This window comes from Kogia breviceps, chromosome 6, assembly GCF_026419965.1.
Source record: "Kogia breviceps isolate mKogBre1 chromosome 6, mKogBre1 haplotype 1, whole genome shotgun sequence".
In the NCBI taxonomy this organism is placed as follows: Eukaryota; Metazoa; Chordata; class Mammalia; order Artiodactyla; family Physeteridae; genus Kogia; species Kogia breviceps.
The window spans coordinates 77,820,601-77,838,093 of NC_081315.1; the positions used below are offsets into that span (position 1 = coordinate 77,820,601).

A 17,493-nucleotide genomic window follows, 5' to 3' on the forward strand; every position below is an offset into this window, starting at 1 on the left:
TAAACAGCTGCTTACATTTGGACCCAGATACTTACTCCTTCAGCCAAGACTACAAGCTGGACAAAACTGGACCTAACATGGTCAAAACCTCCCACTCCCACTTTTCAGGCATATAAGCAGAACACATGAGAAGAGGAGGATGAGAGAATCATTGGAGCCATGTCTTACGAGGTTCCTGGAGAGCACTGTGGCTTTTCATTTCCCATTTATTCCCCACCCCACTCTAAGTTAAGTGAGCAAGGCTCCAACAGAATCAGCTAGAGAAACTGCAGTGACTGTAAGAGACGGGCATCTCGTCTCTTGCAGGTTGTTGATATACTCTGCATCCAACTACATGAACAGGAGGATAGAGACTTGGAGAGAAACAGCTAGCCAGGAAGTGGGCTGGAATAATGAAACTCCTACAGTTTGGCATGGCAAGGATATGTAAATTTCTACAGGGTCCATCAGTGCTGGGGAGAAGCTGCCCTCTGGGTCTGAAACATCTTGACACCTAAGGGGAAAAGAAATTCTAGCAGCAAGAGGCTGTTATACTTCTGGGAGTGGGAACTGAGAGAGATCAAAAGAGAAAGAGCTGCAGACTGATGGCCCATATCTAGGAACCGTGCAGTGGAGAGGCTGCCTCTGAGTTTCTAGGAGAACTCAATGTGCCCATTAAAGAGTGAACATTTTGATGCAATTTGCATTGTATTTACCCAGTTAAGAGAAACATCCCTTTCTTCCTTAATCTCCCTCCCAAGTCCCCAAACCACAGAGAATGGACCTTGAAAAGTGAGGGAAGTAATTGGCTAAAAACAAACTCCACCTTCCATCTTCAGAGTTCCTGAGTCACAAGTTCAGCCAGAGAACACTTGCCTGGGAACTGAGATTGGAGTTTTAAACCAGACAAACTTTTCATAACCAAAAGTGTGAGAGAAGAGTTAAAGAATATGTTCAAGATGTCTTTAGGGGACTTGCTAACTAGTGCAGCTTAATCAACTGAGGATCTCATTAACACAAAAATTCCAATTCAGCTAATCTGGGATGGGGCCAGAGACTGCATTTCTAACAAGCTCCCTGGGGCTGCTGCTGATTCTAGGACCACACTTTGACCAATAAGAGACCCTATAAAGGCGGGAAGGGAGTTTCAGAAGAGCACGGTTGGCAGCAAGGAATAGAGAAAAATATTAGGTTGGCTATATGAAATATCCATTTTTGTAGGTCAAAAATGTTTGAATATTGGCAATTTCAAAAAACCTTTTAAGTTTGTATCCCAGCAAATAAAAATTCATTCAATAAAATGGGAAACACAATATTAAATAATTCCCCCACATTCTAACAATTATTTATACCCTACTTAAGTGAGAATGTATAAATGAAGTAGGGTATGAAATAGTACCGACCTGTATTGGCAAGCATGAGTACTTGCTAGAAGAATGTATTTGTGCGTGTGTGTGCGTTTCTTGAATGAGGCTGAGGCTGGAATCAAAACCAGCCACCTCTAACATGCTATAATTTTATGAATTTTACAAATGTTAAAGTTTTCATGAACTGTGCTTGTATGTAAAAACTACTGCCACCTGGTGGATTTGAGTTCAGTTCAAAGAAATCTGGATCTTTTTATTCAGACATCTTAAATACTTTTAGTACTTCCTCTGTTAATTTTAACTTTAAAAAGGAAATAGGCAAGTATGGATTTACTAGAAAAAGATTACATTTAGGGGAACCTTTTGCATTTAGTTTCAATTGGAAGGGAAATAATGTTTATACTTATATGTATTAGACGGCATTAAAGTTACATTTTAACTTTATGATAATATGGCTTTTCCCTTAACTTCCACAACTGTTTTATCCTCAGTAGGAAATTTTCCATCCATTTGTTAGAGAACTGCAGGAGTTGGATCTTATAGGTAATTATGTCTATGATATGTATGCATAAAGCTATAATAAAGACCACTGTGTGCAACTCCCAACTTTCCTTCCCTTCATCCCAGTATGTATATTTTCAAAACCTTTCTTTGCCATCTCAGAAGGGGTCTTCCTGATTCTTTCCAAAGTTAGATCACTTGATTTTACCTTATCTGGTGAAATAAATTATCATTACCTTACTCAATCTGTGTTTAACTTTCCTTCTACTTCATCATTCTCTGCAGCCTCTGTGATCCCAACTCACCCCCAAGAACAGCAAAGAGCCTTTTCTGATTCCGTGTAAAACTGCCTCAATTATCACCAATTTATTTTTGTAATCTAATCATTTAAAGTCAAGATTCTCTCACAGACATCAGTGAATATCCATAATCAGTATGATGGGTCATCAATACAAAAATAGTAGAAGAATAAAATCTGTTATTGAACTATTATTACATGCTGGATTTAACACCATTTTCTCTAAAAGTGGTGTTAATTATTAAGCCAAGATAAAACATCCTGCAGGTCTTCTTCAGTGTCCTCGTATTACATATTTTCTCAGGATGAATTCTTCTGTGATTACTATTAAAACATACGTAAGCCTCACAATATATTTTTCTCACTTCTCCTCATGATTTAGAAACTTACATTGTATGACTTAACAATGTCATACAGTTCTAATGATTCTGTAGCCTAACTGTGAGTATACTTAGTAAGTCAATATTTTCTAACTTAATAATAGAACAACTATTAAAAACTTTTTAATGAGTGGAGAAGTTTCTTGTGTACTTTTAAGAATCTTTAAATTGCATTTTTTCTATTCATTGGTTAATTTTTTTAATAGGTAAGAGATTTCAAAGAAAAGTCGTATGGTCATAAATTTAAGTATTTTCATTCAAAGCCCCTAAATAATAGACTTTAATATTGATTGAAGTAAATTAAATGAAATTTCATGGTTCTCTTTCATCATTTTTATCCATAGCCCTCTTTGGAAGTGAGCAGGCAACACAGGGGACTTGTAATATTTTTGTTTTTGTCCAATAAGGATCCGAAAAAGGATAAATCACAAAAAAATATTAAGGGTTCAGTACAAATTCTAGTTTTGTTGGAGGCAATGAATATTCTAAAATACCTGAAAATTTTTATAATGACATATAAGCTATAATTCTAATATAAAAAGATTTATTTATGAATTTTCTGATCTTTGATTATAAAGGCAGTGGCAAATAAAATATTCCATTTATAAACACTTTAAAGCTATTTATTAAATATTTCTATTTGGTATCATCATTATCACTGTTTGAACTATTAGTGTCATCATAAATAGAAGTGTTTCTAATTGAAGATACCATCACATCTATAATGACTTTTTTGGGGTTTGCTTCCAAATCAGTCTGTATTGCTCCAACTTCTGCTAGCTTCCATTCAAGTTCTGCAATAAATAATCCATCAATAAATCAGATAAAAATCTTGGAACATTTATATGAAACAAGTTGACTCTAATAAAATTAATGTGGAAATGATGATATATTTAGAACTAGATTACAATGAAAGTACTGTATCAAGATACACATTGGATACAGCAAAGTTATACTTAAAGGGAGAAATTATGGTAAAAATGTTTATTTTAAGGGCTTCCCTGGTGGCGCAGTGGTTGAGAGTCCGCCTGCCGATGCAGGGGACGCGGGTTCGTGCCCCGGTCCAGGAGGATCCCACATGCCACGGAGCGGCTGGGTCCGTGAGCCATGGCCGCTGAGCCTGCGCGTCCGGAGCCTGTGCTCCGCAACGGGAGAGGCCACAGCAGTGAGAGGCCCGCGTACCGAAAAAAAAAAAAAAAAAAAAAAAAAAAGTTTATTTTAAAATGACTGAAAATAGTGCTTTGAAAGTACAAATCAAGAAGTTAGGGAAAAAAATAAAGTAAACCCAAAGAAAGCAGAATGAGGCATATAATGAAGACAAGACTTTAGCAAAAGTAGAAAAACAAAATCATTAGAGGTGACCAAAAAAATCAAAAGTTGATTCTTTGAAGAGACTAATAGACACACCTTGGGCAAAAATGATCACAAGTAAAGGAAAGAAACCAAATAATATAAAGATTTTACATGGGGCATAACCAAGATAAAGATTTTAAAGCCATGAGACTACTATGAGAAAAAAAGTATGCCAATACATTTGAAAATTTTAGTGGGAAAATTTCAACAAAAATGTGAATTACGAAAACATATTCAAGAGAGAAACTGAAAAGAATTGAACTGATAACCCAAATCCCCCAACCTTGCAAATTCCTTATTTGTTAAATTTATTCCTAAGCACTGTATAAATGAACAGACCATTTGTGAGGAAAATTACAAAATACACTTATGAGGAAAATTACAAAATATATTACATTATGAAAAGTAATACAATTGACCCTTGAACAACACAGGTTTGAACTGCAGGGGTTCACTTATACGTGGATTTTTTTCAGTAAATGTATAGTATACTACTACATGATCCATGGTTGGTTGACTCCACAGATGCAGAACTGCAAATATAGAGGGCCAACTGTAAAGTTATGTGTGGATTTTCAACTGCATGGGGTCAGTGTTCCTAACCCCTGTGTTGTTCAAGGGCCAACTGTAAATATATTATATTTATGAGGAACATTACCAAAAAATGAAAGAAGACCAAAATAAGTGACATGCTATATCTTATTCATGGATAGGAACATTCACTATTATTAGGATATCAAGTCTCCAACAATTAATCTATAAATATAATTCTAATAACTAACCAACAGTATTTCTCACAGAACTTGACTAATTCCAACATTTATATTAAATTTTGAAAAAGACTTGCCCTACTAGAGACAACTAGAGTGTTAGAAAGGTACAGTAATTAACACAGTGCTATATTGATTCAGGGATAGACAAACAGACCAGTGGAACATAGTAGAAATTTCAGAAACAGATTGAAGCATTTTTTTTAATCCTGAAAAATGACACTGGAAATATTAAAAGCCAGTGGGGGAAAAACACATCACATCCATTAGGATGGTTACTATTTTAAAAAACAAAACAGAACATAACAGGTGTTGGTGTGGATGCAGAGAAATTAGAACTCCTGTGTACTGCTGGTGGGAGTGCAATATGGTGCAGCCCCTATGGAAAACAGTATGCTGTCGCTCAGAAAATTAAAGTAGAATTATCATATGATCTAGCAACTCTAATTCTGAGTATACACTCAAAATAACTGAAAACAGGGACTAGAACAGGTTATTTGCATGTCCATGTTCATAGCAGCATTATTCACAACAGCCAAAGATAGAAGCAATAAATCTTTCCATCAACACATTTAATGGGCAAACAAAATGTGCTATAAAAACATACAATGGAATATTATTCAGCCTTAAAGCCTTAAAAAGGAAGGAAATGCTGACCCATGCTACAACATGGATTAACCTTGAGGACATTATGCCAAGTGAAATAAGCCAGTCACAAAAGGACAAACACTCTATGATTCACTGAGAGGAGTCAAATTCAGAGGTAGAAAGCAGAATGGTGGTTGCCAGGGGCTGGAGGGAGCAGAGAATAGGGAGTTATTGTTTAAGTATATAGAGTTGCAGTTATGCAAGATACAAAGAGTTCTAGAGATGGATAATGGTGATGATAGCAGCACAACAGTGAAAATATATCAATACTTAATGTCACTTAAAGATATACTTTAAAATGATGAAATAAAATAACATTATTTATAAATTAAGTCCCAGCTATGTAATGTATACCACAATAACTACAGTTAATAATACTGTATTGTATATTTTTAAATGGTTAAAATGGTAAATTTCATGTTATGTGTATTTTACAATTAAAAAATTTTTTTCAAATATAACAATTTTAAAAAGCATGGACCAGATAACATGCTATTCATGATAGTGATTGCTTAGTGAGGCAGGGAGGGTAACAGGATTAGGAATGGAAATACAGGCAACCTCAACAATATCTGTACTGTTTTTTCAATAATAAACAAATAGCTGAAGCAAACATGAACAAATGTTCACATTTGTTATTTTTGGTAATGATTACATGAATATTTACTATATTATTGTCTGTATTATGTAGTTTTTAAATTTAGAGGATAAGGTACAAGCTGAAAAAGCAAGGTAGTAAAATGAAGAGGGGCCTTAGAGACTGGTAGAAGGAAAATTCTGGAACAATCAAAATACTGGAGGTCTTAGTAAGGCCAAAAGCAATTTTAGGGGAATGAGAGAGTGAAAGAAAAGCTGTTAAAAATAGCTATTCACAATGGCTTTAATACGATTGTCTGAGAGAAAGATTTTAATAATACAGGATTAAAGCAGTTCCAAGAAATGACTAACTGAAGAATATGGTCTTAGAACTAGGTTAGAAAGTAAACATTATTTAAAAAGGTAAAAATATAAACTCCTGTGCTGTGTACTGCCAAAAAGAAAATAGTAGTAGGCACAGTCCTTGTACCTGTTAGGGAGACAAAACTCAAAGGGAATTGGTTAACCAACAAAATCTGACAGTATGTAGGTAAGTGGAAAATAAGTTGTATAGAGAATATATGCTATAGAAGTTCAGAAGAGAAGATGAAAACAGATTATAAATTGGTCCAGAATCACATAATGGAATAAATGGTAACCTAGGAGACCCATGAAGGAATAGGGTTTGGATGGAAGAAAAAAGTAGGGTAGGGTATTTGGGGTACAGGGAAAGAGTATGAAACACAGTATAAAGCCATAAATGAGTTAAGTGCATCTGGGATAGTGGCTGAGGACCAGCCTGGCTGGAGCAGCAACTAGGAAGCACTGAGAAGTATAATTGTATAGATGGGCTGAAAGTTTCAAGCATATGATTTTGAATTTTTAACTTATTTGAAACAAGGAACCATTAAGGATTTAAGCAAATGCGCGTTATGATAGTATTACTGTAGGAAAATTAATCTGGAGGCATCTAAGAAGAAAAAGAAGTAAGAGGAAATAAGAGGAAAAACCTTACGTTTTATGAAAATAAACTTTTATGATATATGTTAATTTACAGAAGTTTTTTTACAAATGAATTTAAAAGTAACATCATTACCTTCCAGCTTGAGATTTATTCCTCCACATTCTATAATTCCAATGAATTTGCCTTCTATCTGACCATTTTTATAAACAAAAATTGTTGGTAAACAATTGTCATGGTAGTGTTGAATACAGCTATTCACAATGGCTTTAACAAATTTAGTTTCAGGAAACTTTCTTGCTAGGAGACTAAGATGCTGGTTAACCAACAAACACATTGGGATGCTAAAAAGAGAGACAGTACACACAATGTCGTTAAAAAAACAAGACTACTCATCTCAATCTAATAAAATAAGTGAAACATCTCCATGACAAAAATATATCTTTAGATATTCTTTTAATATAAGAGCATATCAATTGCTATCCTCTATTTTTACCTTTAGTAATGATGACCTATAGAGTTCTCTGATTTTTTTAAAAATATTTATTTATTTATTTGCCTGCACTGGGTCTTAGTTGTGGCATGCAGGATCTTCGTTGCAGCATGAGGGATCTTTTAGTTGCGGCATGCAGTTTCTTTAGTTGTATCTTACAGAATATTTAGTTGCATCTTGTGGGAGCTTTAGTTGCACCTTGTGGAATCTTTAGTTGCATCTTGTGGAATCTTTAGTTGCATCTTGTGGGATCTAGTTCCCTGACCAGGGATTGAACACGGGCCCCCTGCATTGGGAGCATGGAACCTTAGCTACTGGACCACCAGGGAAGTCCCAAGTTCTCTGATTTTTATTACAAACACTGTTATAGCCTGGGAATGAAGCTTGCTACCACAGGAATTTGCAGCCTAACTGAAGCTAACCACATCTGACATAGCATCAATTTAAGCAAGCCGGTTCCTAGTTTATAGCACATGGTGGGGTCGGGGGGGGGGGGGCAGTGGGGGGGAGGAGAAAGAAGGAAAAAATAAAAGAAAAAAACAGGACATATCTAGGGACTCCTTAGCAGCTCTGAATTGAAACAAAGGGATCCCAACTCTTCATCAAGGGTTTATTTCCACATGAGATCATCACATCTGAAGTTCTTATTTCAAGCTTCCTTGAATCCCTTTACTCTAACAAACTTCATCCATCCTTCTCTTTGACATGCCATATCCTGTTCCCCATCATCCAGAACTATTCTTCATCAGAAATTTTAAATTGATTGGAAATGTAACCAAAACCTACAATTCTTCCTGCTCTATCACTTAACTCTCATTACACTCACACTTTAATTAGTCCCTTTTCTCTCAGTCTATCACTCACTCACAGATTTATCACATTCTTTCAAAGCTAATCCTCTGCTTTATCCCACACTCTTTCCATTTCCTATGGGGCCTTTATTTGTTATTCTGCTTCCCTCTCTTCCTGTTTTCTTAACCTTTCCTTCTCCACTTTATATAAACATAATCAAATCATGAAATTTTTAAAAAAGTCCCTTTTCACTCTCCCTCTAATAAACTACTCTCTCTCCTTCTGGTCACAGCCTAGATGAAAAAGATAAAAAAACATCTCTATGTTCTGTTCACTTCCCTTGTTAAAGGGCTCTCCTTTTTTGACTTCTGTGATAACACTTTCTATTAATTTCCTTTTTACTCCTTTGACTTCCTTCTTCTGTGTATACCTCAAATGTAGATATTCCTTGTAATTATGTCCTAGACCCTTTTCTAATCCTAGACACATTCACTGGGCAGTCTTATCCATTCTGATATCAACAGCTGATGAACTTCATCTCCCCTCCTCCCTCAACCAAAAAAAAAAAACTCTGATCTTTATCAGTATTTTCTTTTAAAAAAAACACACTGAATTTGCTATATGTATTTCTCCTTTGTATGCATTTTCTCATCATTATATAGAGCATATTTGAAACAACAGTGTAGAGGAAAGAAATATTTGTGTGAACTGATGTTAATTAGGGAAAAGTTCTTTAAACAGACAAAATTAGTACTTTTTTCTCTTGTACTATATATGTCCTTTCAAAATATATATATAATGTTTAATTGGCCTCTTGTGCTATACCATAAAAGCATCTTATTCCCCTTTGTATTCTCAACTCCTAACACTTGTCACACCTATAGTTCAAGTCGAAGCTCTCTTAACTGAGTGGCTCATGCCAGGGCATACTGCATGCCCCAGGCAGGTGGTAACCCTTCTGGACTTTTGCCTGTTTTTTCCCTCTACACCTATTTATGCCCATTGCACATTTATTATAATTAACAAATAAATAAAAATGGGACAACAAAAATCATTGTAGTTCTTAAGAAAATCAAATGCATGCTTTGGAAAAACTTGATAAAGCTGAACCACTAAGAAAAAAATTGCAGTTTAGTTCATTGTAGGCCAGACAAACATAAATGATAGAGGAAGAATAAGGATTTCTGCACTCAAATTGCTTTGCATGTACTTTGAATCCTTGCTCCATTTTTAAACAAACCCTGAAAACTGAAATCAATGGTAATGTGCTAGGTCTTACCAATATTTGGGGGAAGACTTGTATATTTTTTAATTTGGCTTTTCTTTACCAGTTTCTGGCTTTTATCCTCAATATATTTTGCTAAACTTGTTTCACAAATTTTAAAAAAAATCTCAACAAAGTGGGTATAGAGGGAACGTATCTCAACATGATAAAGGCCATATATGACAAGCCCACAGCTTATGTCATACTCAACAGTGAAAAGTTGAAAGCCTTTCCTCAAGATGAGATGAGGAACAAGACAAGAATGACCACTCTTACCACTTTTATTCGACATAATATTGTAAGTCCTAGCCAGAGCAATTAGGCAAGATACATAAATAAATAAATAAATGGCATCCAAAAAGGAAAGGAAGAAGTAAAATTGTCACTATTTGCAGATGACACGATATTATATGTAAAAAACCCTAAAGACTTCATCAAAAAAAAACTGAATAAAAGAATTCAGTAAAGTTGCAAGGTAAAAAAAAATCAATCCACAAAAACCAGCTATGTTTCTATACACTAATAATGAACTATCAGAAGGAGAAATAAAGAAAACAATCCCATTTATAATTGCATCAGAAAGGATAAAATATCCAGGAATAAACTTACCCAAGGGTGTCAAAGACCTGCATATTGAAAATTACAAGACATTAATGAAAGAAACTGAAAAAGAAACAAACATGAAAGATACTTTGTGCTCATAGATTGGAAATTATTTTTGTTAAAATGTTCATAGTACTCAAAGCAATCTACAGATTCGATGCAATCCTTTTCAAAATGCCAATGGAATTTTTCACAGAAAGAGAACAAATAATCCTAAAATTTGTATAGAATCACAAAAAATCCAAATAGCCAAAGCAATCTTGAGAAAGAATAAAGCTGGAGGCATCTTGCTTCCTGATTTCAAACTGTATTATAAAGGTATAGTAATTAAAATGTTATGGCATTGGCATTAAAATAGATACAAAGATCAATGGAACAGCATAGGGAGCTTAGAAATAAACCCACACCTTATATGGTTAATTTATGACAAAGAAGGCAAGAATATACAATGGGGAAAGGACAGTCTCTTCAATAAATGGTGTTGGGAAAACTGGACAGCCACATGCAGAAAAATGAAACTTGATCCCTATCTTACAACATACACAAAAATTAACTCAAATTGGATTAAAGACTTGAATGTAAGACCTGAAACCACAGAACTCCTAGAAGAGAACATAAGCAATGACATAGGTCTTGGTAATGATTTTTTGAATCTGACACCAAAAGCAAAAGCAATGAAAGCAAAAGTAAATGAGACTACATTATACTAAAAAGCTTCTGCACACCAAAAGAAACTATCAATAAAATGAAAGGCAACCTACTGAATGGGAGAAAATATTTGCAAATCATATGTCTGATAAGGAGCTAATATCACAATATATAAAGAACTCATATAACTCAATAGCAAAAAAAAATCTGATTTTAAAATGGGCATATCTGAATACACATTTTTCCAAAGAAGACATACAGATGGCCAACAGGTACATGAAAAAATACTCAACATTATTAATCATCAGGGAAATGCAAATCAAAACCACAGTGAGATGTCACTTCACACTTATTAAAATGGCTATTATGAGAAAGACAGAAAATAACATGTTGGCAATGATATAGAGAAAAGAGAATTCTTGTGCACTGTTGGTGGGAATGTAAATTGGTACAGCTACTATGGAAAACAGTATAGAGGCTCCTCAAAAAATTAAAAATAGAACTACCATATGATCTAGCAATTCTACCTTTGGTTATTTATCTGGAGAAAAAAACCACTAACTCGAGAAGAAACATGCACCCCCATATTTACTGCAGCATTATTTACAATAGCCAAGATATGGAAACAACCTAAATGTCCATCAATGTATGAATGGACAAAGAAATTGTGGTATATATATGATGGAATATTATTCAGCCATAAAAAAGAACAAAAATTTGCCTTTGGGGACAACACAAATGTACCTAAAGGGTATTATGATAAGTGAAATAAGTTAGACAGAGAAAATCAAATGCCATATGATCTCTCTTATATGTGGAATCTAGAAAGAAAGAAAAAAAAAAGCTCATAGATACAGAGCACAGATAGGTGGCTGCCAGAGGTGGGGGAAATGGATAAAGCGGGACCAAAGGTAAAAAAGTCAAAGCAGGGAATCCCACAAAAATAATTTTAACTTAAATATTTTATTTTCATCTGACATATAGAAACATACATTAATTTAGTAATCTTTGATATTGGCTCATGAGCTGCTCATCTATAGCTTTTCTCATCTAAACTATACCATAATACATTGTACCATAGTACATCTGTATTTTCTCAGTGCACTCAGGCCAAAAAATCTCCCTTTCCTCTACAATATCTAATAAGTAATCAAGTTATATTGATTCTACCTCCTTATCTTATACCTATCCTCTCCTCTCTTTCTCTACTGCTTTCCTCCTTTCCTGTCTCATCTGAGCAACATCAGATTGTCCTAAGTGGTCTCTGTGTTTCCAGTCATGGTTCCCCAAACCCATCCTAGACCCTACTGACAAAGTTGGCTCAGCAGGAAAATCTCATCATGTAACAAATGCCCTTCCCTCGATTGTAAAATCTTCCAATGGCTCCTCACTGCCTTCAGGATAAAAGTCTGGGCTCCTCAGTGTTGCTTTCAAGGTTCTCTGTTGTCTGGCTCCTGCCTATCTCTCCAGCATTATTGTCTGCCTGCCACCATATTACTCAAGGTCCTCTAAAGCAAGATGATCCCTCCTATTTTTGTACCTTTGTTCAAGCTGCATACCCCATTGGAAATACCCCATTCAGTCTGTCTACTTCTTCCAACTCTGTAAACTCGGGGAATCTTTTCTTAATTTTTGAGGCCAAGACCAAGAATTATTTCACAGAAAGTTCTGTACTTCCACCCTCCAAGAGTAGAACTTACTACTTCCTCTTTAGTGCCTTTACTCTACTCTGTATAGAATTCAATCATAGCACCTAAAAGACATTATTATTACATCTAATTGTCTCCCTCTACTGAAATTTCTTTAATGGGAGAGATAGATGCCTTATATGCCTTTGCACCTCCAGCAACTACAAAATCCTCAGAAATCAGCGTAACACTAGGTGATTTTTTTTTTTTTTTTTTTGCGGTATGCGGGCCTCTCACTGTTGTGGCCTCTCCCGTTGCGGAGCACAGGCTCCGGACGCACAGGCTCAGCGGCCATGGCTCACGGGCTTAGTTGCTCCGCGGCATGTGGAATCTTCCCGGACCAGGGCACGAACCCGTGTCTCCTGCATCGGCAGGCGGATTCTCAACCACTGCGCCACCAGGGAAGCCCTAGGTGATGTTATATATCAATTTATGTAACAAAAAGCTAAGAGAAAAACAAATTAAATGCATTATATGTTTAATTTACATTTCAGAATATATGTATACATATATATCCTGATAAGTATAACCTGCTACAAATCTAGATACTGCTTTATTTTAGTGGATAGCATACTAAAGGTAATATTAGAAAAACATGTACTGCCTAACTTAAATCAGTTTTCCACACAAAGCAATAACATAAATACTTTATAAGTTTCAGTTTTCCTCAAATAGGTGAAATGAACCCACAAATATCTAATTTAGAAGAATTTTATGATTACTATCACAATGAGAGCTGAGTCGGTGTTATGACCCACTTATGGGGTGGGTGGCAGAAAGCAGGTGGGCATTGATGGTGGCGGTGAAAAGTACAGAATTAGGAGAGTATGGCACAATAGACTGCAGTGCAGGGAGAAAGTGGCTACCTGAAGGCAGTTCTGACAGCAAGCAGTAGGGAAAAAAGACTTGGTGTTGGGGTTCAAGGGCCAGAATTGAACCCCAGAAGAACTGTAAAAACTAAGGGAGAACTCTGACATCCAAAAACAAGTTAAGGGCCTAGTTATGATATTTGAGGTTCAAAATATACAGTTGGGTACAGGAATAATGTAGAAGCCCCAAATTCGAACTTGGACACAGGCGTAAGATTGAATAAAATCAAAAACAAGGCTGACTTGAAGTTAAGCCACTAGGTTCACTGGCCCAAAGTGAATTAGATCCCTTTAAGTTACCCTAAGCAGGCTGAGCCTATAAACTTAATGGCAAAAAGACATTAAAATGACAGAACTTAGGAATCTAGTTAAAAAACAAACTCTTACCCTCCTGTAAAATTTTTAGAAGGCAGCTAGAAACATAAATTTATCAGTTGTACTTTACAATATTAAAAAGTTATTAAAAACTAGACTTTTCTAAAGAACATGTGTAACACAAGTAATTGTTTTCTGTTTTAGAACTTTGATTATAGATTAATTTCCTTAATTTTGTACCAATACATTAATACATTTTCTTAATGTCAAGAAAACTAATTTTATTTTTTTCTTGGCTGTGCTGGGTCTTAGCTGCAGCACACGGGATCTTCGTTGCGGCATGTGGAATCTTTTAGTTGAAGCATGCGAACTCTTAGCTGCAGCATGTGGGATCTAGTTCCCTGACCAGGGATTGAACCCAGGCCCACTGCATTGGGAGCGTGGAGTCTTAGCCACTGGACCACCAGGGAAGTCCCCAAACATGTATCTTATGTAACTATCTTAGATTGCCCCCCAGGAACCTTCTGAGAAAGTCATAGTTAAAATATTATGAAAACAGATTCCTACTCTTTGAGTCCATCAAAGCATAACAGTTTGAAACAGACTAGATGAGACTAAAACACATTCAACCTCTTTTATGAATTTTTGAAAATTATTGGTCAAAACTAGTTATTTATCTAGAAATAACCATTAAAGTAAATTTTATACTATGGTATGAGCATTCAAAACCAACATCTATTCTGCTAATCAGAATGGGTCTCAGAAAAGACTTTCAGTGAATCACTTCAGTATATAACATTTATCACACACAGATCCCAGTATTATAAATGTCAGTGTTTCTCATACTTATTTGTGAAGAATGAAAATCAGCAGCATTTATAATTTGGTTTTACCATATAAGTGGTATAGGTAAAATGGGAATTGATTCTTTTGAAGGCTTTAAACTACTCAAAAATTAATTACCAATCTTTTTAGTTACAATAAAAGTAATGTCTTCTTTTATGGGGCATGGTGTCCTATTAAAATTTGTTTGAGAAACTCATGAGTTAGTAAACAGCAGGGTTCTAATTTGCCTAAGTTGCTCTGTTCAGAATTTCTTTGAGGATCTGAAGAGAGAAGAAATTTTTTATACAGAGAATGAGATGAGGACATGAGGGCTACTGTCATGACCTCTGTTCCTACTTGGCTTGAAGCCCAGGCAGAGGGGCTGGGACCAAAAGCTAGAGGGGCTGTTTCCATGAGAGATGTGTGAAACTATGGGAGCTGGCAGCTCTTCTGGCCAGGAGTTACGGAAAAGTCCACTATTCCTGGTAACTGTTACAGCAGGCTGGTGAGGCCTGGGGACATATGGGTTATACTTAATACAACTAGGCACTCTAAAAGTATCTGTTTTGGGGGAGTAAGGGAATGCAAGGGAATTATTCAGTTAAAAGAGACTTAAGAGCGGAATTCCCTAGTGGTCCAGGGGTTAGGACTCAGTGCTTTCTCTGCCGTGGCCTCAATATCTGGTCATGGAGCTAAGATCCTGCAAGCCATGTGGCTCAGCCAAAAAAAAAAAAAAGAGAGAGAGACTTAAGAGACCTGATATATTCAAATGCACTGCATGATCCTTGATTGGACGCTTGTTCAAAAATATATGTATTTATGAAAGAAATTTTAAAGTCAGTTGGAGAAATTTGAGTAAGGACTGCCTGGGTATTAGGTGAGAAAATGGTTATATAGAAAAATGCCCTTATATTTTGAAGATGCATGCTGAGGTACTTCAGAGTAAAGCATCGCGTAATTTATTTTGAAATGGTTCTATAAATACACACACATACACATATAAACAAAATGATACAAATATGGCAAAATGTTCATTGTTGAATCTACCTGGCTGGTATTTAGGGTGCTCATTTTATCATTCTTTTTACTTTTCTGTATGTTTGAAATTTTCTATAAGTTTTTAAAATTAGCTTTCAAAGAGTATTTTTCTAAGAAGTATGGCAAGTTCTTTAAATTAGACATGAAAATATATTAAAATATCTAATTTAATCCCTGAAGCCAATGACTCTACACATATATTTTTCTTTATTTATTTTTGGCTGTGTTGGGTCCTTGTTGCTGTGCACAGGCTTTCTCTAGTTGTGGCGAGTGGGGGCTACTCTTCGTTGTGGTATGTGGGCTTCTCATTGCAGTGGCTTCTCTTGTTGCAGAGCATGGGCTCTAGGTATGTGGGCTTCAGTAGTTGTGGCTCACAGGCTCTAGAGCGCAGGCTCAGTAGTTATGGCTTAGTTGCTCTGCGGCATGTGGGATCTTCCCTGACCAGGGCTTGAACCCATGTCCGCTGCACTGGCAGGCAGATTCTTAACCATTGCGCCACCAGGGAAGCCCACATTTTTCTTTTTTTAATTGAAGTATGGTTGATTTACTTTATTTTTCTTGATTAATCTTTGTTATATGCTTTATACAACATTAAAACCAGAAATATGTATATTAAAATTAGTATATTAGCCTTTTGCAAAACGCTACGGTAATTACCTTGATCTGTATAGGTGAATTATAACCCACACATCCTTTTCTGCATTTGTGACTTCATTCACATACTGATTTCCAGAAATTTCTCTTAATTCCCCAAATTTTTGTTTTTTCTTAAGAGCTTTCCATTCCTGTAACCGCTTTTCTCTAGTTAAAAAAAAGAAATTAAATTACATAAGAATATTGTTATATTCTTAAGGCCATCCCCATATACAATAATAATTTAGAGCAATGAATGTAATGCTAGTACATATCAAACACTTTAAAGAATAACTATTAACAACTTTACAATGCCAGTTTCTCTTTTTATATGGGTATTTGCTTTATCATGGGTATTGTAAAGTATAAGAAATTAGCTACTCACTTTATTTTTGTTTAAGACTAAGTCAATCATAGCTATAGAGTTTATTTAGACATTGGGCCAACAAATTATCATATATGGCTTAAATAAATAAAAGGAGAGTATACATAATAACTAACATTTATTGAGGGCTTACTATGTTGCTAGGTGCTGTTTTAAGTGCGTTAACTAATTTAATCCTTGCAAAAACTTTATAAAGTTAGTACTATTACTATCCCCATTGACATGCTCTTAACTATCATGCTAAGCTGATTTTCAGTTCAAAGCCTTTGTGAATATATGCAATTAATTGTTATAAATGTATTGCAGGTAGAGAGGTGGTAGAGAAAGAGTGATTATGAGTATGGACTCTAAGGTCAGACTGAACTGGGTTTAAGTGCCAGCTCCCACTTACTAGTAGCGTGGACTTGGGCAAGTTATTTAATCTTTCCAAGCTTCAGTTTCCCCCAATGTGAATAAAACTAAAATCTGTTTTCATGAGATTGTTCGGGATTAAGTGTAAACATGTAAATTTCTTAGGGCAGTGTCTAGCACACCATGAGCCTTTCATAAATGTTACCTAGTTATTCATCTATAGAGAACCTTAAAACTTTGTTAAACAAATCTCAAAATTTACATACTTTGATTTAGCTGTTGAATACTTGAGTTTATGGAGCAAATCCAAATGGTTCTGACATATCTGCAAGTATGTTAAAGGTTACTGTGTATCTCTAAGTACCTGGAAGTACTTACTCCCCTTCTTTCTCTGTGTATTAACCATATTTTCTTGTTTTCTGTACAGTAAGTCCTCTACATATAAACGAGTTCCATTCTGAGAGCACATTCATTAAATCCAATTTGTTTGTAAGTCCAATGAAGTTAGCCTAGGTATCCAACTAACACAATCGGTTATATAGTACTGTACAGTAATAAGTTTATAATATTTTTCACACAAATAATACATAAAAAACAAACACAAAAAATAAAACATTTTTGATCTTACAGTACAGTACCTTGAAAAGTACAGTAGTGCAGTACAACAGCTGGCATACAGGGGCACTCTGGCGTCTTTGAAAGTTCTCAACTTGAAGGTTTGTAGGTAGGGGACTTACTATATTCAGCTCTGGCATC

General features: G+C 35.4%; 1 protein-coding gene across 1 annotated transcript in view; it reads right to left on the bottom strand.

Annotated features, from left to right (window-relative positions):
• Positions 1 to 3,161: 3,161 nt before the first annotated feature.
• The window catches only part of PDCL2 (phosducin like 2), a 44,655-nt gene continuing 30,323 nt past the window's right edge, over positions 3,162 to 17,493 (bottom strand). Inside the window, exons 4-6 of the mRNA XM_067036948.1 lie at positions 16,026 to 16,169; positions 6,969 to 7,177; positions 3,162 to 3,319 (exon numbers count right to left, since the gene is read on the bottom strand). Of these exons, the coding sequence (XP_066893049.1) occupies positions 3,162 to 3,319; positions 6,969 to 7,177; positions 16,026 to 16,169 (511 nt within the window). The remainder of the gene's footprint in view (positions 3,320 to 6,968; positions 7,178 to 16,025; positions 16,170 to 17,493) is intronic.